The sequence below is a fragment of the Cloeon dipterum genome, chromosome 2, assembly GCF_949628265.1.
Source record: "Cloeon dipterum chromosome 2, ieCloDipt1.1, whole genome shotgun sequence".
In the NCBI taxonomy this organism is placed as follows: Eukaryota; Metazoa; Arthropoda; class Insecta; order Ephemeroptera; family Baetidae; genus Cloeon; species Cloeon dipterum.
This window is the reverse complement of record NC_088787.1, coordinates 11,131,608-11,152,547: the sequence shown is the minus strand read 5'-3', so window position 1 is coordinate 11,152,547 and position 20,940 is coordinate 11,131,608. Positions and strand designations below refer to the sequence as shown.

General features: G+C 40.0%; 4 protein-coding genes across 5 annotated transcripts; 2 read left to right on the top strand and 2 right to left on the bottom strand.

Moving 5' to 3' along the window:
* Positions 1-1,493: 1,493 nt before the first annotated feature.
* Positions 1,494-15,155, bottom strand: galene. Of its 2 annotated transcripts, XM_065477056.1 has the most exons (8): positions 14,932-15,155; positions 14,380-14,873; positions 13,173-13,446; positions 4,242-4,470; positions 3,921-4,055; positions 3,551-3,657; positions 2,707-2,987; positions 1,506-2,180 (listed from the first exon to the last, which is right to left on the bottom strand). In XM_065477056.1, the coding sequence occupies exons 2-8, from the start codon at positions 14,536-14,538 to the stop codon at positions 1,854-1,856; spliced, it is 1,512 nt and encodes a 503-aa protein (XP_065333128.1). In that variant the 5' UTR covers positions 14,539-14,873; positions 14,932-15,155; the 3' UTR covers positions 1,506-1,853. The 2 variants fall into 2 exon arrangements, with proteins under 2 accessions (XP_065333129.1, XP_065333128.1); XM_065477057.1 differs by lacking the exons at positions 13,173-13,446; positions 14,380-14,873; positions 14,932-15,155 and adding an exon at positions 6,845-7,067 and having other exon boundaries at positions 1,494-2,180.
* Positions 8,806-13,551, top strand: LOC135935018 (uncharacterized). The gene is made up of 4 exons (XM_065477058.1): positions 8,806-8,927; positions 9,828-10,397; positions 11,394-12,001; positions 12,710-13,551. The coding sequence occupies exons 1-4, from the start codon at positions 8,924-8,926 to the stop codon at positions 12,989-12,991; spliced, it is 1,464 nt and encodes a 487-aa protein (XP_065333130.1). The 5' UTR covers positions 8,806-8,923; the 3' UTR covers positions 12,992-13,551.
* A 1,437-nt stretch (positions 15,156-16,592) lies between the features above and the next one.
* Positions 16,593-17,231, top strand: LOC135937489 (zinc finger protein 484-like). The gene has a single exon (XM_065480640.1). The coding sequence runs from the start codon at positions 16,593-16,595 to the stop codon at positions 17,229-17,231; it is 639 nt and encodes a 212-aa protein (XP_065336712.1).
* A 917-nt stretch (positions 17,232-18,148) lies between these two features.
* LOC135935020 (UDP-xylose and UDP-N-acetylglucosamine transporter-like) lies at positions 18,149-20,776 on the bottom strand. The gene is made up of 4 exons (XM_065477060.1): positions 20,554-20,776; positions 20,304-20,462; positions 19,791-20,181; positions 18,149-19,236 (listed from the first exon to the last, which is right to left on the bottom strand). The coding sequence occupies exons 2-4, from the start codon at positions 20,459-20,461 to the stop codon at positions 18,796-18,798; spliced, it is 990 nt and encodes a 329-aa protein (XP_065333132.1). The 5' UTR covers position 20,462; positions 20,554-20,776; the 3' UTR covers positions 18,149-18,795.
* Between the last annotated feature and the right edge of the window lie 164 nt (positions 20,777-20,940).

Sequence of the window (20,940 nt, the reverse complement as noted above, 5' to 3'; positions counted from 1 at the left end):
ATTAAAGCAGGAAATAAATTCAAACATGCTGGAAATGTGCATTCTTGCAAGTAACGAGTTGGAGTTCTTCGCATTTCCTGTAACATCCGTGTGTACCGCGATTTGATGCGGGTCAAAGTCCTTAACAAATTTTTCAAATTTTAGCATTTGAAATGCAGGCAAAGCGCGTGCTTTACGTAGAGAGTATTGGCTTGATTTTATACCGCTGTTCAATTTATTTACATTATTTAGTTGCAAAATAGGAGTTAGATTCCGAAATTGGAGTGCAACAATAACATTGAATTGCAGTTTAAATTTTGTATCATTTTGGACAGTCCAGCACAGGAACCCAAGCGATCGAAGTCCTCAATCATCTGAGGTGCAATTTTAACAGTTTACATTTCTCTGTGTACGTTGTGTCTGTTTTGCTGGTTTTAGCTTAACAATTTTCCACATGAATTGGTTTTGTGCTCAAAGTTGAGCCAAAGAGGTAGGAATATTTTACCAAACCGAAAACTCGTGAAAGACAAAGTCCTGAGACGCAACAAAAATTAAATTTTCAGATCATGTCAAGGAATGGCGAAATTCCATATTGCTGCTGGCACTGCCGTGAAAATGTTGAAGATGTTCAAAAGCGACTTACTGTTAATTCAGACCAAATTCAGTTTTTGGAAGCGTCATCCCTCTTTCCGCATTTGAAGATTCCAAAATTTGAATGCAAATGGACCATTTGTTCGTTTTGCCGTCCGTATGTCGAGTAAGTTTCTGGACAAAATAAAAATAGAAGGTATATAGGATAATTCGTTAATATCATCAGAAATATTCTGGAAGGCAGGATGAACCCAAAGTCAAGGGACTTATATGGTCACCAAAAGCTCTGGAAACAACGAAAAACGGTAGCATAAATACTTTTTATTAAAAGTAAACTCAAAGTTTTTTCCAGAGGGCGAGGACGCCAGCTCAAGGAAATAAGCATAGACGAAATGGGACGACAAATACTGAGGTATCGTCAAATTCACCGTCTTCGAGTCAGCTGTCTTCACAGATGACACCCATGTCGGACAAAAGCCAGCCTCAGTCGAAAAAGTTAGACGAGCCATCCTGTTCAAACGACAAAAGCTCCGAATAGGTGCCTAGTTTTAAGTGACACTGATTGTCAATTAACTTTTGCTTGGCTTGGTTGAGAGTCCAAACAAACTTCCTGCTGCCTTAGAAAAATTTAATTTGAAAAGAAGGAGAATTGGACGGATGCGAAGTGGCCAGAGACGTTCATTGCGAGGGGACAAGCTCAGGTAGAGCGCTAATCCTTGTCAATTTTTGAGGAATCATATATAATCCCGATCTGATGATGATAGTGTTAATTCAGGATTAAAACTAAAGTGTGGATCAAAACGATGATAGTTTTATCTAAAGATGTGTGCCATAATGTATTTTATGTTGTTTGAACTTAGAAGAATTAAATATGTAGCCAAACGATGTGTCAATTTTCGTGAGAGGAGTCTTTTTCAATGGAATAATACCTTGGGAAAATAATTTTTTAAAATTTCCGGCTTATTTTTCTCTAAGATTTGATTTTTGTTCGATTGCATGAGAAATGAAGATTCCTAAATACTTCTCAAAAATATTTTTGCGGAAATGCGTCTATAGTTGTAGTGACAAATGTCAAAGGTACAAAACAATTTCAATGAATTTTTTAGAGTCCAAGGTTTTGGAAGTAATATTTTAAAACTTAATTCACATGTTATGTCAAGAAAAACATTTTAATATTTTAGAATGTTAAATATTATGATTTATTGATTCTTGACGTCCAGAAACACACTGGCTTTAAAATTTATTATTTTTACAAGAGATAAAATTAGAGTAAAAACAACACACTAATCCTCCTCTTCGTCTTCATTCTTAATAATGCCCAGTCTTCGTGCGACTGACTTTACAGAGTTAATCACTTGTTCCTGCACGAGGTTGAAACTCATAGCGAGCAGCGCGATGCCAAAAAGAAGGTAAAGGGAGCACAGCGCTATGCTTATTTCGGCTTTTTCTTTTCTCTGCGCAGGAACAAAGTCACCAAAGCCGATGGTCGTCAATGTGATGAAGCAGAAGTAGGCCGAATCCAAAAATTCCCACTTTTCCCACTCAGCAAAGAGGAAGGCACCGCCGAAAATGTAGCTGACCACGAGAAAGACACACAGCCAAATCGGAACCTAAAAGACGAAAAATAGTTATTTTTAAATTATAATTTAAATAACTATGAAACCAGTATTTCTTAGTTGAGGTCAGAAAAAAATTGTTAACTAAAAATTAATCAAAAGTGGATTGATACAGAGCAGCAACTGAAAGAAATTAGAATTTTTGGCTAAAATAAGAAGTTGTTGATCGATAGGTAGTTTTAAAAAATTCTTCAGCAAGTGGCAGTAATTTAAATCCAAAATTTACAGCACTCGACCATATTTTCTTGGCAGATTTCAATTTCTTTCGTCAAAATCTATTCAACGGTGTGTGACACTTTTTCGAGAAACTCTTTGCTGTGAAACAAAATAAGATTTCAAGTGGGGAGACACCTCTCACCATTTGAAAATCATGTGTTTTATTTGGTAAATTTTGGGCTTAAACCAAATTAGGGATTATTTTATACTCGGCTAAAAGGATTTCCCGTCGTTTTGCTGCATCAATCCTCTTTAAGTTGCCTACATTTATCAGAATTTAAAATCTAAATGAAAAAATAAATACCGGCTTGGAAGGCGGAGTGTCTTCTAACTCTGGCTCAGACTCGTAAATGTACTCGTCGATCAGATCGTCCTCACGCAGGCGGCTGAGGCGAGAACTGCCTTGGCGTTGGTAGCGGCCGGTGGGCGCAGGGTTGGGCAGCGACGAGGTGCTCTTGACGGAATCGCCCCTGACGGCCGACACGGGCTCCAACTCGATTCCAGGCGGCCGCCCTTTCATTCGCCAAGCCGGCGGCTGAGGTGCGTCGTCGATATATCTGTTGAACAACACGGGCTGCTGGCCGCCTACCAAACAATAAAACTGTTGTATAAATACGAAGAAGAGAAAGACACAAGAGGCTAGCATAAACTGCTTTCGATAGGAGAAATTTCAACACATCTGCAGAGTTTATTTAAAATTGATTTTTACGGCTTAAATTGGAGCTTGACATTGGAGCCGAATGAAGATTATTGTTGGCTTTATAATGTGATTGATTAAATCTCTTACTGGAATTTAGCAACAGTTTATTTCAGGGCCGATAGTTAACAGTTCCCAATTCCGGGAAAAGATTTTGTCAAATTCACTTGATTTTGATTCCTCTCGTCCCAACGGTGTGCCAATAATGAGGTTAAATTCCCTTGTGGGAAAATAAAATAAATCTTGATTTTGAATAGGGAGACAGTGCTCGCCACTTAATTAGCAAGCAGATATTTCGCAGATTTCAACGGCAACCTGGGAAAAGTTTAGCTTTGCTGAATTTTCAGAGGTATACGAATATTGATTTTTGTACAGCTTTATTGAATTAATTTTTTAAAGGCTTGGATTAACGAAAATTTCACTAAAACTAATTATGTATTCAAACAATTACCTTGACTGCTTGGCTGATGCTGCTGTGGATCTTGCACTTGGAGTGACGTATCGACCATGCCTTTTGGCTTTTGTGGGAACTGCATGACTTCCACGCCATCATCATACCTGTTAAAATGAGAGGAACGTCATGTTTTTGAAGAAAAACCTTTAATTCTAACATGATACAAATTACAAGCACGCTGGATTTGGCACTTTTCAAAACTAACTAATTAAAAGTGAACTTAAATTTTCACCGTAAAAATAACAGGAACAAAAATCAACTTTGAAGTGGCACTTGTTCCGAAGAAGACATTAACAAACTATTTAGCATCACAGGTTTGATTTAAAGCCCTAAGGCTTTTAAATTAATTTTGTTTTAAATTTTATACCTGAATTCGTTGTCTGAATAGGAGGATCTCGTCATGACACTGTCTGAGAGTCCCAATGCACTATCTGCTGAGCGTTGCGATGTGCGAGCGGATCGGCGGAACGACGCTGACCTTGATTTGGCGCCACCGGCATTCCTTTAAATTTAGAAAATTTTTAATGCTCGTCAACTTGATGACATAAACAAGGGTTGGATTGGTATTGTGGTGGGAAAATAATTTTAATTTTAGATTGATCTAAGTTAAATTACAAATTTCTGGCTGCAGCTAAAGAAATGCAATGATTTTAGCAAAATATTATGAACAATTATACACGGAGTTAACCTGTGCTGACGGATGGTGCCGCCCCGGGAACTGCGGCCCCGCCTGTGAGACCTTTTTGGCTTTCTTGTGCAAACGTAGCAACACACTTTCCAATAAATAAATCGGAACGAGTGCGCCATGACATCACCTATATTCGAGAGGCACAGCAGCATGAGCGGAATGCCGAGGATGGCGTAGAAAATGGTCACCACTTTGCCCCAGTGGGTCTTCGGCGCGATGTGCCCATAGCCTGAAACAAATCAATTTAAATTACGAAAATATAAGCAACTAATTTTAGAAAATAGATAGCGTTGAGGAGCCCTTGAATTTATATTTTGTTTCTTGTAATGCAAGGCAAGCATTAAACAGCAAATTGCACAGGAAACTCAGAAAAACAATGTTAAAGTTACGTAATTTCTGTGCATGCAAATTGGTGTCAGCCCATCATTTGTTCGGATTTGAAAGTATATTACGTGCACAAATAATAGCAGTTTATTACGTTTCTGTTGCATAAGCGTAATAAATTTAACCTCATCCTCTTCACTGCGCGACGGCTGCTGTCAGCCATGCGTGCATTAGAATCTCACAATTGAATTTCGTCTGGTTGGACTATGAGAACACTAATACTTTTATTTCTGTTCACAAGAATAATCTTATTTTGTCCCTATTTCTTTAAAATGATTTGGTTTTGACTTTTATATATATATATTGTTCCACAGATTTTTTCAGACATTATTTTCTAAACCCTGCAGAATCCTGTCCAACACTGAACAAAACAAACATAAATTCCACTCCCTTCTATCCAAAGTTATTCCAGTATTGTGAAATATAAATAAAAAAATAGCATCAAATGCACAGCTGAGAGTTGAGCCGAAATTTATGACTCGCGGCAGTGAGTGGTTTATTTAACTTTGCGTCCCTCCTGCGACTTTACGAAAATAAATAAACAAAAGACGAATGAGATTGGGAACACAGACTGAGGGATTTTTTAAACTTCATCAAATAACGATGCAACACATCGTTAAATCTTTTTCAACTTTAATCACACATAATCAAGCGTTAAAAGTTCTTGCTGCAATTTATTGGAACACAAACAAGGACCGTGGATAAACTGAGGGTGGCCGCGGTTGGCTGTTCAAATAAGTTTCCAAAATTAAACCGCGCTCTCGCACATTCCATTATTTCCACGTGGATTGATCTCTTGGTCCGCACAGAGTGAGCGACAGACTTGGCTGCCGGCCAGTAAATTGTGCGAGCGCGCCGCCCGGGATGACACGAGATTCGAGATTTGGTCCCGCGGCTAGAGAGTGCGAGTGAGAGCGCGATGATAATTTTTTTATTTTGCTTCGGCGAGAGTGAACCGCACCGTGCGGCCCCCTGCCCAATTTCACCTCCGGGCAAATTTGGTTTTAAAATTAATGTTCATTAAAAAGTTAGAAAGAGAAAGAGAAATTCTGAATTTTTTTACACTCGACTGCGGCTGGGAATTGTATTAAAATCGCTGAACATAAAATTAATTCACCTTAGAAATTTTTGAAGCAGAGTTAATTGACGAATCAATGCGTTTCGGCGATAAATAGGCGTATACGCGTGACCGATTTCGCAGTAGCTTTGGCTGGCGCGCTCGCCCACGACCTGTGTGTTTTGTTGTGTGTTTACGGCGGCGACCGAAATGCATTTCTGACTGTTGCTGGCTGAGAGTTATATTTAAATGCGCTTCAAGTGCACTGTCCAAAGAGATTTCCACGCCTGCTCCATGCATGCTCACATTGCCAAACTCAAAACCTACTTTTCTAGTACAGGGAAATCATTTTTTTTAATTTAATGTAGTGTAAGAAGAAAAATGATTTATTTTAGTTTATTGGTGCATGGATTGAAATATTGCCAACACCCTATTAACATGGATCCTTGAATTTTATGATTTTATGGAGGTTTTGCCCTAGTTTTCCTGTGTCGCGTTTTAAAAGTTCGGGTTAAGTTCCTAAAATTGCCTATATTGAACAATGTTGGGGTCGTTTCTTAATTCCGTCGTATTAACTTATTCCCTTTGGTCATATTGATTGTGAATAAAGTTCAGAGGCCAATAATTTTTGATTTGACAATATTAGAAATTTATGGAGGTTAAAAATATTTAAAATTTATTTTTTTTTTTAATACAGATTTGACAGATTTTCCTTAAGGGGTTGTTTTTTTGTCTCTGATTTTTTTTTACAAAATTAAATCGTAATAACAATATTTATAATTCGACTGTAATGTTAAAAATCAGGAGCAATAAACAACACTTTAGGTTTTGTACAAAAACTCCTAAAATTTTAATTTAATTTTTGCCACTTCCAAAAAATTAAAATATTAAAAAAATCCCAGATGATTTTCCTTGCATCGTTGAAGAGAGCTTAAAATCAATGAAATTATTACTAATTTAAACTTAACATTATGAAATTTCCCCTAGCAAGCAATTGAAATTAAATTTATATCGCATTTTCTATAATTTGCACGCTTTTTGAAGATTGTACATACTTTCAACAACTGTTGTATTAATTAAGAGAATAATCCACGCGCTGTTGTTATCTTGTCAGTTATGCAAGCGTTAAGTACATACAATTTGGTCTGAAAGTGGCCTTCACCTGATTGCAGAAACAAGCTTTGGGGCGCGTATTGTAACGGCGCGGACACTGACCGCACGCAAGGCGACAAAAAGCACCCGCTGCGTGCCATTGACCAGGCGCGGCGGGCGGCGTTTTTCGACTTGAGCGAGTGCACTAGCAGCCGGAAGTTGGCAACAATAGGATGAGCGGAGCTACTTTCACTTATCAGCGGATCGAAATCGCTCATTAGCAACACAACGAGCCGAGCGATCCATCGCATCTGCATGCGCGGTGAGTCAAGTATTGCGCATACACACGGTTGTTGCAGGGCTGCGGAGCAGAACCGTTTTGCCCCGATGTGTTGCGTGGGTAGCAGTTGTTCTAACAAAACGCCCAACTAAATTAAGTGTAGCGTGAATATTCACTTGATGCGTCCCAAACGGAAAGTCAAATTTTTGTTAATACTGAAAAATAAACTGTTGGTGAATGTATTTTAATTTAGTTATCTTTGGGCGTTTGACAGAATTAAGCGCAAAGCAAATTTAAAAGTAAAATGTGTGTCCATGTTGATAGGATTATGACAAAAGAGTTTGCTGAACTTTTCGAGCAGATATAGCTCAAGTAATTCTACTGGAAACCAGTCCCATTTCTTTACAATTAGCCTAAATTTTTACGGAAAACTTTTCCGTGTGGGACAAAATTTTGAAACTCTGATATTTGGGTTTCAATAAAAATTAGAGAGCTTAATTTTAATCAGCGGGGGCCAGATTTGCGATAAAATTGGTTCCCACTGCGCAGATGCAAGATGGCGTCTGAATGTGGGAAACAAAAATCTCTTTTTGGATTGCCGTACGAGTTTAAAGAGTTTTTTTTACGATCCAAAAGACACAATTAGTACAAAGTGATGCAAATTATGTCAAAATATTGACGAAAACTTGGTTCTTTTCGCGCTATTTCACATGACTGTTTTTTCGCGCCATACTCCACCCTACGCCATATCTGCGCGTCCCACCAATCTGGTCCCCGCTGATTTTAATTAAAAATCTAAATAAATCTCTCTTTTCCTAGTTTCGTATCATTAAAATTTTGAAGCCCTCTGAGAATATTAAAAGGACAAAATGACAACGAGAACAAGATGAGTCAAGCAAGGAAAGTCTAAAGTAAAAAAATCATCAATTTTTTAATAGTTTCAAATATTTTCACCGTGAAATATCGGGCTTCTAATCATCAGAATTGCAAAACCTGCACTGCACACCTTTCGAATCATCTCGACCTTCCCTGAGATCTGAGACATCATCTCCCCCTAGTGACCTATTTTCAACCCTTGTGGTTAAATAGAAAAAATAAAAAGGTTTTCAACTCAATTATAAATTAGAAACATTTTCAATGCAAACACAAAAATTCTAAAATTTTCCTCCCATTATAATCCTTTGTTTTTGATCTTAATTGAGAAAATTAAAACAATTTTGTTAAACACACAGCAAGGTAATAATAACACTCGGCCGGGCCATGTGCTGGGTGCTTCGGTCGCGCCGGGCACAAGAAGAAAAGCAGCTCGTAAATTGTTTTGGACTTTGGTGGTTGGTCTGGTGCGTGCGAGGATGAAACGGCTCGCGGACCGAGTTGTGTGTTGTGTGTTTTGGATGTGTGGCAAGGCGCCAGGCTTTTCGACTCGACGGTCTGTCACGAAAGAGATGAGCGGCGACGAAAAGAAGATATGCGTGCCCGTCGCTTTAATAAATTACCCATTCTGAAATACTGGCTTATTTCGAGACCGTCGGCCGAAAAGCAATTTTCGTCCAGCATTAAATGTAAACAATGAATCACGCCGAATTTGCGTAAAAGTCAAGGTTGAGAGGCGAGGGGACCCTGAGAGTTTGGACGGGAGACACGACCCCCTGGCCCGGCGACGAATTTTCGCGTTTTGTGGAATTCAGGTTGGGAGCGAGGTCGCGGCTGTTTGCACGCGGTAGGAGAGACATAGCCCCGAATAAAATCGCCCCACCTGAGGATTGCATAGTTAGTCACCGTCCGACCTGCAGCCGCATTGCTGCTGCATCTGCTTTTGGCTTAGTTGGTGTTTAGTGCTGTAAAAATAGTTTGTTTTACTTCTGCATAATGGGTAAGTCTTCATAAATTTAATCAATTTGGTGTTATTCTATTTAAGGCAAAATATTTGAAAACGTCTTAATGGAACAATTTAAAAACTGACTAAAAACCATCTCAATCCCTCCTCGAAATTATCTTTAATTTTTATTGTCCCTGTCTCTGCATTTTGCATGCCTGGTTGCTTTTAAGATTTTTACCATTAATTTTTCTGATGATGTTCTGACATTTAAATTTTTTTAGAAACCTGTTGCTTCTATTGATAGCAGGAAAGAGGTCAATTTTAAATTTCAAATTAATTTCAGTCGGTGTTAGCTTCCAATTCGATGACGAAATAATCTTCAATTAATCACCAATTAATTAAAAAGATTTGGAAAGTTTCATGGACCAAGTTCACCGAGTTATGAATAATATTTATATGGAACAATTGATATTTGCAAGTGAATTTGACCTAAAAGCTTTAAATTGCAACATTTAGATAAAAAAAGCTCCTGAATCTGGAAAAACGTCTAAAATGGAGATCAAAACTCTAATTTTAGTAGCCTTATGTTCAATAACTAAAAAATATACAAATTCCAACCCAGTAAATAAATTTCATAATTATAAATTTTCTTCGAATTATTTAAAACACAAACTCTTCTTGGACATATAAATAAAAAAATATTATCCTCTTTGCAAAAAAGTAAAATTTGCAACTTCAAGAGTAAATTTTTACTTGCAATATATTTCCATAATTTTTCCAGCAAAAAGATTTAATTTGAATTGTGTTCTGTGTGCTTGCATTTCAATTTAAAAGGTAAAATCGTTTATAAGTGAAAAAAATTATGCACCCTAAAAAATCTGCAAGAACGATTAAAAAAACTGTTTATCACGAAGGTGCTCCAGCGATGTTCACATATCATTAAATTTGTTTCAGCCTCGTCGCTCCGAGCGGCGGCCGTGACGTTGCTGGCGTTGGTGCTCGCGAGTCTTCACGAGTGCAGCCCCCAAAGCGACAGGCCGACCCTGTCGCTGAACGGCGGCAGTTACGGTCTGACCGGCGGCCCCACCCTGATTCCGCCCGCCGCCACGAACCGCCCAGGCTCCCTGTACGACGGCGGCGCCTCCTACGGGCTCGGGGGCCAGGGGGTCAGACCCGGCGGCGGCTACGGCGGCGGCGGCTTCAACGGACCCCCCGGAGGTGGGGGTTTCAGCAGGCCGCCAGGCGGAGGGTTTGGCGGACCTACGGGGGCAGGAGGCGGTGGCGGAGGAGGGTACCCCCGTCCACCGGGTGCGGGAGGCGGGGGTGGAGGAGGATTCGGCCGTCCACCGGGGGCAGGAGGGGGCGGCGTAGGCTTCAGTATAAACGGTAACGGGCCCCGACCTGGAGGATTCGGAGGATCTATCAACGGGGGTGGACCAGGAGGAGGCGGCTTTGGCGGTTTTAACTCTGATCCAAGCAATTTCATCGAGCCACTCGGGGGTGGATTCACCAACAGACCGCCAGGTAGGAAATTACTGGATTTTCGAACTTGATGAATTTTAGTCGGTGATTTTTTAAAATATATGTTGGTTTTGCTTTTGGACCAAATCTAAAAACGTTATTAGTATTTTTTCAAATATAACGGTCGTATTTAATGAGCTAAAAATTTGATTTTCGTCATTTTTTAGCCAATTTAATTTATGTTCGTTAGATTTAAAGGAGCTGGAATCGTTTTAATTTACTTTTTTTCTTTTAAATTAGACTTTATCTCCCTAAACATTATAGTTTTTCAAGCCCTACTTAGAGAAACAATTGGCATGGTGGGCCAGTAAAAAGGGGCTTAATTTTAGATGCTCGTCAGATTGCTGAATCTTCAGAGTTTTTCTTAAAATTCCGGAGGACTTTTAATTTTCATAGTTTATTCATTTTACTAAAAAAGATCAGAGAGAATGTTTAATAAATATTAAAATTCAAATCTTAAACCGCAAGGGAATTTCCGGAATATAGGCTGAAGCCGCAAACATAATGTTTTAAGAAAAAAAAGCACAAAAGACGGAACGAGATATTTTCCAAGATTTTTCATCCAGGAATTTTTTTTCTTGAGACTAAATTTTTCCTTTTCACCAATCTTAAAGTTATTAGAGAGAGTTAGCCTAAAATTTATATAACCTTCCCTTACAATTAGTGTTAAATTTAATGTCTCGGAGATTTACGTATATAGCGTTTGTAATAATTTATTTAATAATTTATATCAATGAATCATAAATACACATTTAATTGTGTTTGTTGTGCACAGAAATTTCTTTTTTAAAAAGTATTGGTTCATGAGATTTTTACCCAGCATATTGATCTAGAATTTTATCAAAATTAGCTTTTAAATAATTTAATGAAAAGGAAATTAATTTATGTCACTCTCAACAAAGGAAGCTTTATTTAATAATTGATCATAAAAGTGATTAATAATTCAATTTTATCCATGAGCATTATTTATTTAAATTAAAACTCAAAATAATTTTTAAGGAGCTGCACCTCCTGTGCACGAACTGGACGAAGATGGTCCCTACTACAGGCCACACTTCCGGCCGCCTTTCGGAATCAGCGGCGGCTACCTGCCCTTCCCGACGAAATACGGCCAAGGTGGCACCTCAGGGGACGTTCCCTTTGGTGGCACCGGCGTCAGCAACTTCCAGGGTGGCGGAATCCTTCCTGGCGGCCGGCCGCCTCAGAAGGTTCCCCACCGGCCACTCATCGGCGGCGGCGGCGGCGGCGCCCACCTCGGCAATCTGCCGCCGGGCGTCAACATCAACAACATCAACAACCCGAAACCGTTGTTCGGCGGAGGTGGCGGTGGCGGCGGCGGCGGCGGTTTCGGCGGCAGTCCGCACCTTTCGCAGTCTGACCGGCCCGGCTTCGCGCCGAGTGGGCCGGCCGGTGGGCCTCCAGGTCTTCGGCCCGGGCCCTACGGTGGAGGCGTAGGCGGAAACCGGCCCTTTGGTGGGAGCCCCTCTGTGGGCATTCCGCCGCCTTACGAGGACCCCAATCTGAAGGACCCGGCTTTGTTTACTGGCGGGTACGACACGTGCAAGTGCGCCCTCAGCTTCAACTGTAACTCGCCCGGCATCAAATTCGTAAGTTTTTTAACGCTTTTAATTTGGTCGATACATCCCTGAAAAACTCGATTACACTAATTGATGCTGTTACGAGAAATTTCTTCAAGTAGAACTTTTTATTCATTTAAAAATGTGTTTTGAAATCATCTTTTAAGTAGCCTACATATTTTTTAATCTTAATTACCAGCCATCAGCATTAAAGTGGTGGGGCGAATATGGTCGCTAAATAAAATTTGAAGGACTTGCAACCTTTTTTGACGGTTTAAAAAAATTGAATGGTTCTCAAATGTATATATTATTTTATTCATTTAAGAAATTTATAGAATTCGCTAATGTTTCAATATGCCACTGGTTTTTGTGCAAAATACCAGCAGGGAAAATACCACCAATTTTTTAGATTTCGGCCTTTTCCACGCCATTCCAAATTTTTGTCTCAGAAAAGGTCATATTTGCGCCAAATATGAGAAATCATGAAATATGTTATTGAGGTGCTCAAAAATCCATATTTTTGTGAAACCAGAGGCACTAAAATTGGTTTTTTACGTCTTCATTCCTCAAACAATCAACACGAATTATTTCTTAACAACTATACAAATGCACGTGTTTAGGAAAATGCGATAAATTGCAGCTTGGTTTTTTGTTCTAATTTTTATTTTCAATTAATTTTTCTTGCCGAGCCTCATGAACCGACTGACCTTATAATTAATTATATATCGTTTTTCTCAGGGTAATTGCGACGCTGGAAAGCAGTATTGCTGCTACAATTCGCGCGTGGCCGGCTCCAAGAAGCAGCGGCCGTCGTCCTTCTTCGGCAACACGGCGCTGCACCAGTACTACGGCCGGCCGGAGCACCAGCCCAGCGGAGGAGGTGACGACCTAAGGCGGCCGGTAAGGGGGCCGGGGGTGCTCGTGGGGCCTGGCGGGCCGGTGGACGGGGCTCCGACCGCTCATCCCAGGAGGAGCAGCGAATTGCCCGCTACCAACAAACTCTTCCCCGGCGACAATTGATTTGATTTCTATTTTGTTAAATTTAATTTGAGCTAGACGGCTGTGTGTTGACACGTTTTAAAACTTCCTAGATCGTGCCAGTGATTGATTCTGTCCCATTTGTAAGGCATTAGTGATAATCAGGGAAAACTGACGCTATATTTCCCTGCATAAAAACTAAAAGAGTGATGCTTGTGCTCACCAATGGTGGTGATGACGATGATTGAGTAGAAGAGGGCGCCCGAGAAGGTCCACTGGTTGGCCTCGTCGTTCTCCGTGCCGTCCCAGCCGTGCTTCTTCATTGCGGTCAGCAGGTCCTTCTCGAACTCCTTCAGCTCGACGATGACCCGCTCGGTCCAGTTCTCCTGGCGCAGCACGTCGCTGTCCTGGGTCAGCTGCCACAGGCGCTCTGTGCAGTTGCCTCGCTTGTACTTGATGTCCACTTTGCGCGAGACCTCGTTGTTGGCCTCCAACGCCTACCATCACATTAAAAATGTATCAGTTTGTAACTAATTTATTTCTTAGGTGTATCGTATTTTTTAATTTAAAAATAAAAAAGCAAGCAATTCGCATTTCTGTCACTTTTTTCTATTTTAATTTTGAGAAAGGACATTAGCCTTTAGTTTTTAATAGAAATTTTCGCATTATGTGTTTTAAATAAATTAGTGTAAAATTTTGTTGACTTGATTTTCACGTTTGTTGGTGGTGTTGCCCCAAAGAATATCCAGTAAAGTTTTTGAGCCAAAATTTGGAGAACTTACCAGGATTATCAGGGTTTTTTTAAAACATATTTCGGAATCTATCAAAGATATCAAGTTAAAACTAACCTTCGTTTGAAGTAAATTTTTATGCCAAACAATTTATGCAAAAACATTTCCAAGGTCACCGATTTTCAATTTAATATTATCTGATTGTTTATTTATTATTATCCATTTATTGGACACCACTAAATTTTCAATTTGGAGTTTCAAATAAAATTTTAAAAAAGAGGTAAATGATATTGTTGTAAATGAAAAATATGTTGCAAATTTCAATATCAATCTACACTGAAATTTTCGCGTCGATGTTACTTTCGTTTTAGAATTATTTCAGGTCAAAGGTCAAAAACCTGGATTTGAGTCGAAAATCAAAATACCTTGCGAACGCGAGATCTCGACTTCTGCTGGTCAGAAATGCAAAAACGGAATATCGTTTAATTTGTCTTGATGTCCCCTAGCGGACCTAAAAGGTTTCAGGTTGGTAAACCCACCCCTTTTCATCCCTCCTTCAATTCCAGCATCTTAAAGGATTTAATTCATTTTTTACAGCGCTTTTTGCCGACTAAAGATTTTCATAAAAATCTGATGGTTAATTTCTATCATATAAATCGTTTTTGGAAAGTGAAAATTGGCTCACAAGTAGTGCCAAACCTGAAAAGTGTAAGCGCCCATGATGCAGTACGAGACGACCATGGAGATGAGGATGAAGTGCGAGCAGATGCAGGTGAACACCTTCCACACGCAGTACCAGAAGGCACAGCACTTGCCCGGCTCGTCCTCGTCCATGGGCAGGGCCACGTTGTTCCGCATCTTGACTCAATTCCGGACGCACCCCGCGCACTAAATAAAAGTATAGCTCGACGGCTCCATTCTCTTAGCTCTGACCTGCACGCGACACACACACACACACGCGTGCCGACAGATTAAGCAGCAGCAGCAGCCAGACACACGTTTATTTGTTCAGAGCTGCTGACGAGCCGACGCCGCCGATGGAGAAGCCACTGTCCGAGTCGGGACTAAACTCTTGCTCAGTTGCAAATTTCGATGGTGAATGCGAAAAGACACACCGTCGCACCGCGCGCACAAGATCAAGTGAGCGGTGACTCTGGCGCGAAAGCCAAAGCACCATCTACACCGGTTCCCTGCTGAGAAAATTACGTCGGTTTTATCATTTGGACTAATTCGTTCAACCCTCGTGGCTACCGGTTTTTAAGTCGGGCTGTGTGAGCGGTGGCGGCTCGAGCACCAAGTCTATTCTCGGCCGCCAGCGTGCTCGTCGAAAACAGCCTAGGCACTCGAAACTCTCTGAAGTTTTGACTCTACGTCACGAGGAGACACCCGCGCACCCCCTCTTGCTTGCCTTGATTGCTTTTTTGTCCGCGCGTACCTCTTTCTTTTATTCTAAATGAGAATACACACAACTGCTACAGGGAAGCTAAAAAATTTGAATGCTTCTGCTTCTGCGCCTAGCTGCGGTCAGTTATGGGGAAATGTATATTCTTCGCTAGCGAGTGATTGAAAAATTATAATGAAGAAAATGAAGAAATATTTTTGATTTGACGGAGATTTGAGATTGAACGTAGGAAATAATCACTCAAAATTAGATGTCTCAGCCAGCCGCCAGTCAAAAAGTCGATAAAATTAGAATAAATTGCAGGAAAAATTGACCTTTGGCTCTTTCTCTCCCAGGATTTCCGTGTTTCGACTGCTGTCGTGCGAGGTTAAAGGTGCAGTAAGGGTGCAACGCTTATCGCACCTTTGCACTATGCCACGTGGCGATGGGGGTTTAATGTAAACTATAGTTGCTATAAGAAGTGGCGGGAAGACGCCACAAAATAATGAGATCCCTATTAAAAATCGGATTGAGAAGCCAATTTTTATTGCATCAAGGTCATATTTTATGCCTATAGACTCTACTTTACAGGACGAATCGATCGTGGTTCATCTTTGACTATCTGGAACATTCCCTAATTTTCGGAATTTTTCTGGGAAATTGGCTAATGCGGTTCAATAACAGTTCAAGAAAATGTTTTCGAGTTTCTGCTAACTGAGAATGTTAAGAAAACAGTTTGAATAACTAGATATCTTACGAATATCTTATTTTTATATTTGCCTTTTTCGGGAAATACCAATTCATGCAAGTAGTTTGGGTTTGAATGAATGAAAATGTGGAAATTGTTTTTTAATTATTTATTTTGCTGTCACAAACAACAATAAAGTCTAGAAGTAAATAAGTATATTGACATCGAGTGGGTGATTGCGTAGATTTTAGTAGAAAGTTTCACAACAGAAAAGCGACTAGCGAGCAAAATAACAGATGGTGTTTCTATTGACAATAGTTGTTTCTAGTGGACAATTGTGCCCAAAATAATTCGTCGGGCGATGACTTACAGATTGAGCACTTTCCCAGCATTGTGCTAAAAGGTAAGAAAATCTTGTGATCATTTGAAATGTTACTAGACAAGCCAATAAGTGGTGCGTATACGTGTTGTAACTGAGTGCCTGAAAGCGCCTCCGCTCCCCCTAACATGACACTAAATTCTTTGCCCGCGGAAGCTAACACTGAAAATTTCCAACGGCGGTCTCTCCAGAATTTTTTCAGAACATATATATTAATTTTGACGCGCATTTCTGATTTAAAGATTACATTCACATTCACTTTTGTGATTAAATTTCCTTTGACTATATAACAATAAATAAATATGTTTGTTTGCTTCGCTTATTTCATTAAATTTCTTAGTCAGCACTAAATAAATATTTGTTTAGAAACAATATGAAATTTAACTCTGAACTTTGTATACATATTGTATGCTCAAATTAAAAATTCTCCTTTACTTCACAGTCCCTTTCAGAGCAGAGATGAAATGGACGAGAAATACCTGAAAAACTTAAGAGACTACTACTACTCCTTCTGCGACTCCCTGAGAGAAGACTCATCTGGCTGTCAGAATTTCAATTCTTCATTAGTGCAACCGGTGCCCAAATTGAGTCCAATATTCGTGATTCAACCCACAGCGGAAAAAGCCGTCGCGAGCCAGCCGACGTATCTGGACACCGTGTCGTGCATATACTGCGGCAAATCCTACAAGGGCAGGTACAATTTGCGGTGTCACGTGTTCACGTCGCACTGGAACTGCTTCTACGAGTGCAGCTACAGCGGCTGCCTGACCTTCTACAGCAGCCTGCAAGAGCTGCACAAGCACATGTCCGGCGACGACGACTGCAAGAAGCACACGGGACCCAAGCACTACAACTGCACCGAATGCGGCGTCCCCTTCGAAAACGTCCAGGCGATGAACCAACACAAACAGTGGCACCACCCAAGTTTCTTCGACCAGAACGGATTGAAGAATGCGGCGGCCAAGTGCGAGATCTGCCAGCTAGTCACCTCCGCCTCAATCATGAAGCAACACCAGCAGAACAGACGCTGCGAAAACTGCAACTCTCAATCCACCTGTTCTTTTTTGCATTACAGACACATTGCCAATTGCAGAAAGACTTAATAGTGTTTTTATTTTATTTTATAGTAGCGGTGCCCACCACTCTCTGGCGTAAATCATGTTTTTTGTATCATTCTCGCTCCGATATAGATTTCGCTCTCCGACCAGGTAAAGCTGTACAGAAAATTTCCTTTCATTTCAAAAACTATCTAAAAGTTAGGAAAATAAAGCTAAAAATTCCCAGGTTACCGGTCCGAAAAATTGTACAACCTAATCAAGCGGCGAGCATTGTCTCCTTATTGGAAATCATGATTATTTATTTCTCCAGAAGGGAATATTTCGTACACCAATGGAAAGATCGCAACGAGAGGGATTTAAATCAAGCAAAAAAATTGGCAAATTGTTTAATTTACCGAGACATTTGGAACAATTTGAAATTTACTTGTTATTTTTGGTCCATATTTCATTATTGCATTTTGTAGAGATAAACTGTTACTATTAAATTACAATGCAAAATGTTCTCAATTGTTGGCCTGTAAAGCTCAGCCTGAATTCGTGCGTACTGAACGCTCTGATGAAATAATAATAAACACAGGGGTCTGATTGCCACGCTCATCAATAAAAGAGCAACAACTAAAGGAAATATAAGAAGTGTTATTTCCTCCCCATGTGACTCAACATCTCGTGTTCCCACAGTATTGACTGTGAAATCTCTTTGTTAAATTTGTTAATTTTATTTTTTCCGTTTGCACATGATATAAATAAAGAATGTCAACTCGCATCAGCAGCGATTGCCGAAACATCCAACAAAGGTGGTGATTTATTTTTTAAAAATCAAGGCAAATTTAACCAGCGCTTTGCCATTTCCCCAGCAGTTCATATTTTTGCCCTTATGTTGATTTACTAAGTCAAATTCCGTCACGCAGTTGAGGTTTAATTTTTAAGAAAATCTTTTATTCCATAGAAAAGAAGATGAAAGATTTGATTCAATTGAAATATATTTATTAATGTGCGCTACACAATTTGAATCACAAAGCGCTCTTAAAATTAGAGTAATGCATGCTCATAACTAGATAAATGTAACAACCAACAATAACAAAAGCTTTAAAAGCTGACGCTCAGTAGAAATAATAAAAAATTTAAGCAGAGATGGGACTGATAAAACAAAAATGTGCGAAAAAATAATATCGTGAAAGTCCCACTGTGAAGAGTTTTTGTTATAATCTCACACAAGTATTCCACACTGTTGAAGCGCACTATGTTAGTCATCAAATCCAAATTTAATTCAGTCCCTTGTTGATATTTCAAAGAAACATCTGACTGAATGCTCTTTTCTGTAAGTCCTGGTTAAAATATTTCGAAATTTTGTGTATATTTTAATCATAAACATGACTTTTTTGGCTGTGAACAGAAAATAAAAGAGCGAGAAGGTACAGATAATTTTAAAATGAATAGTAAGAGTTAAAATACGACCGCCAATTTAAGTAAATCCGGTTTCTCTCGCTGTAACTTTACTGGCAAAAGCCTGCGGCACAAATGAATCCCTAACTCTACCATTTTTTGGTCAGAAAATGAAGGATGCTTAAACGATTGACGTGAGCGAATATCAGTCTGAGGGACGGTATTTCTAGTCCTTCTTTTTGGGGTCGGGGCCAGCGAACATGCCGGCGATTCGTTGCACAAGCTCTGTGAAGATGGCGGTGCCGGCAAAGACGAGCGTGGTGCCGATCCAGTGGCTGAGCGTGAACTCGTTCTGAAAGTAGACGATGGAGAAGAGCAGGCTGAGGAACTTGCGCAGGGTGACCACCAGGGTGACGGTCAGGGACGAGCACTCTGTCGTCAGCACGTACACCGAGCTGATGCACAAATACTGGGTCAGCATGTTGCCCACCAGGTAGATGATGGTGCTGGGCCCCGTAAAGCCCAGCACGGTCAGCGGAGGGCTGTCCAGCGCCCTCAGCCAGTGCGACCAGATGTCTGAGTAGAGCAGCAGGAAGCCTGGCAGTGGCATCAAGTGCGTGTAGAACAGAGCTTCCTTTGGGTGTTTGCCGTGCCGAGTGTACAGCACCTGCAAAAGGAGGAAAATTTAATTAGGGTGTATATAATTAAGACATTTAACAAGTTTTCCAGACTATTAATGAGCCGCAATATGCAAAACCTCTTGCAAATTCGTTTTTAACTTTTAAAACTGCCAGGAATCTGTGCTAACTGGTAACGTGTGATTATATCTGATTATTCATTATTAGAAAATAAATTTGGGATTGAATATTATATGCTTTGCCAATCATGTTAAAGGCTTAATACTGCCGTTATTTCTGTTCTTAAGGTGTAAAAAGGGGTTCTTTAGGGATGGCACCATTACCACTAATTTATATAGTTATCTTGAGCAGGTTATCACGATTCAAATAGTGCGTGGGTTTTGCAAATTGTAAAGAAGCCGAGAATTAGCGAGAAACATGTTCAGAGAGTCAGAGAACCTACTAAATTTAAAATATTTTGAAATCAAAGAAAAAAACGACGCATCATAACAGCCACTTTAGATTATTTTTTGATCATTTTTAGACATTTTAAACTATTTTAGATATAATGCATCGCCTTTTATGTCAAAACTTTTGTCTCTACCTCCTGATAGATGCCCATCCTTGCAGACATGAAGAGCGCCACTGTCAGCAGGATGATGCCGACGACCCACCAGAAGTAGTCGGTGGCAGGGTCGGAGTTGACATCCTTCGGGTCAGTGGCCTTGACCTCCTTGCCTGATTCGAGGGTGCAGATGACGATGCCGGCAGTAATCATGATGATGGAGATGATTTTAGGGGCAGCGTAGCGCTTGCGCAGGATCAGCATGCCCATGATCATATTGGCGATCAGGGAACCAGCCCTGAAGATCATGTGCAGTGGCATCGGGATGTTGAAGTTGAACGCGTAGTTGTTGCACACGCTCACTATGAAGAACATCACCACCAGAATGAAGTAGTCGTACAGGCCGATTTTCGGCTTGCGAGTGCCGAATCTTTAAAAGGCAAAAAACAAACATATTAGGTTATATACTCTTTACAGCAGAAGAAAGTTGCAATGTTTATTTTCTTTGGTTGGACAACCTTTTGAAATTGTTAGAAAGATAAAAATGCTTACTTCGATGTGAATATGAATCCCTCAAGAGCGATGAAGAGAAACTGGGTAAATGTAATTAGATTTCCACTCCCTGGGTCCTCCTTAACGAGCAATTCCAAGAAAACAACATTAGAGCAGCAGCCGATGAAGACCAGGGCTATTGCCACAGCTGGACCCATCCTGTAAATTTCAGATTCATACGATATTATCAAAAATTAAAAAGAATTTGAAGTGGTATTGCACTCAAGGCAGTGAGGTGTGTTTAGTTTACCTAATGACCTGCAGATTTTCTTTTAAAGTCAAGTGATGAATAATAAAAGCGAGACGTTGACTCCTAACTCGCTGCACCTGGACAAGTTGAGCTGCTTTCGGCAATTTTTATCTTGATTTTTTTCTATCCATTGTATTTATCAATAGAATTAGCACTCTGCGAATCCATTAAGGTCAAAATAATTATCTAAAATTATCACAACAGTGAACAGTGGCCGGTGGAATCGGTGGATGACGTGAAGTAATAAAAACAAATTACCAACCTGCACAATAAATTTTAATGTTGATATTCTGTCTTTTGTACAATTTTTACCCAAAATAATAAAAAATAAATTTTCCAGATTAAATTTTGTTTTCTTTTAAGTTTTGAACTTAATTTCAAAAATGA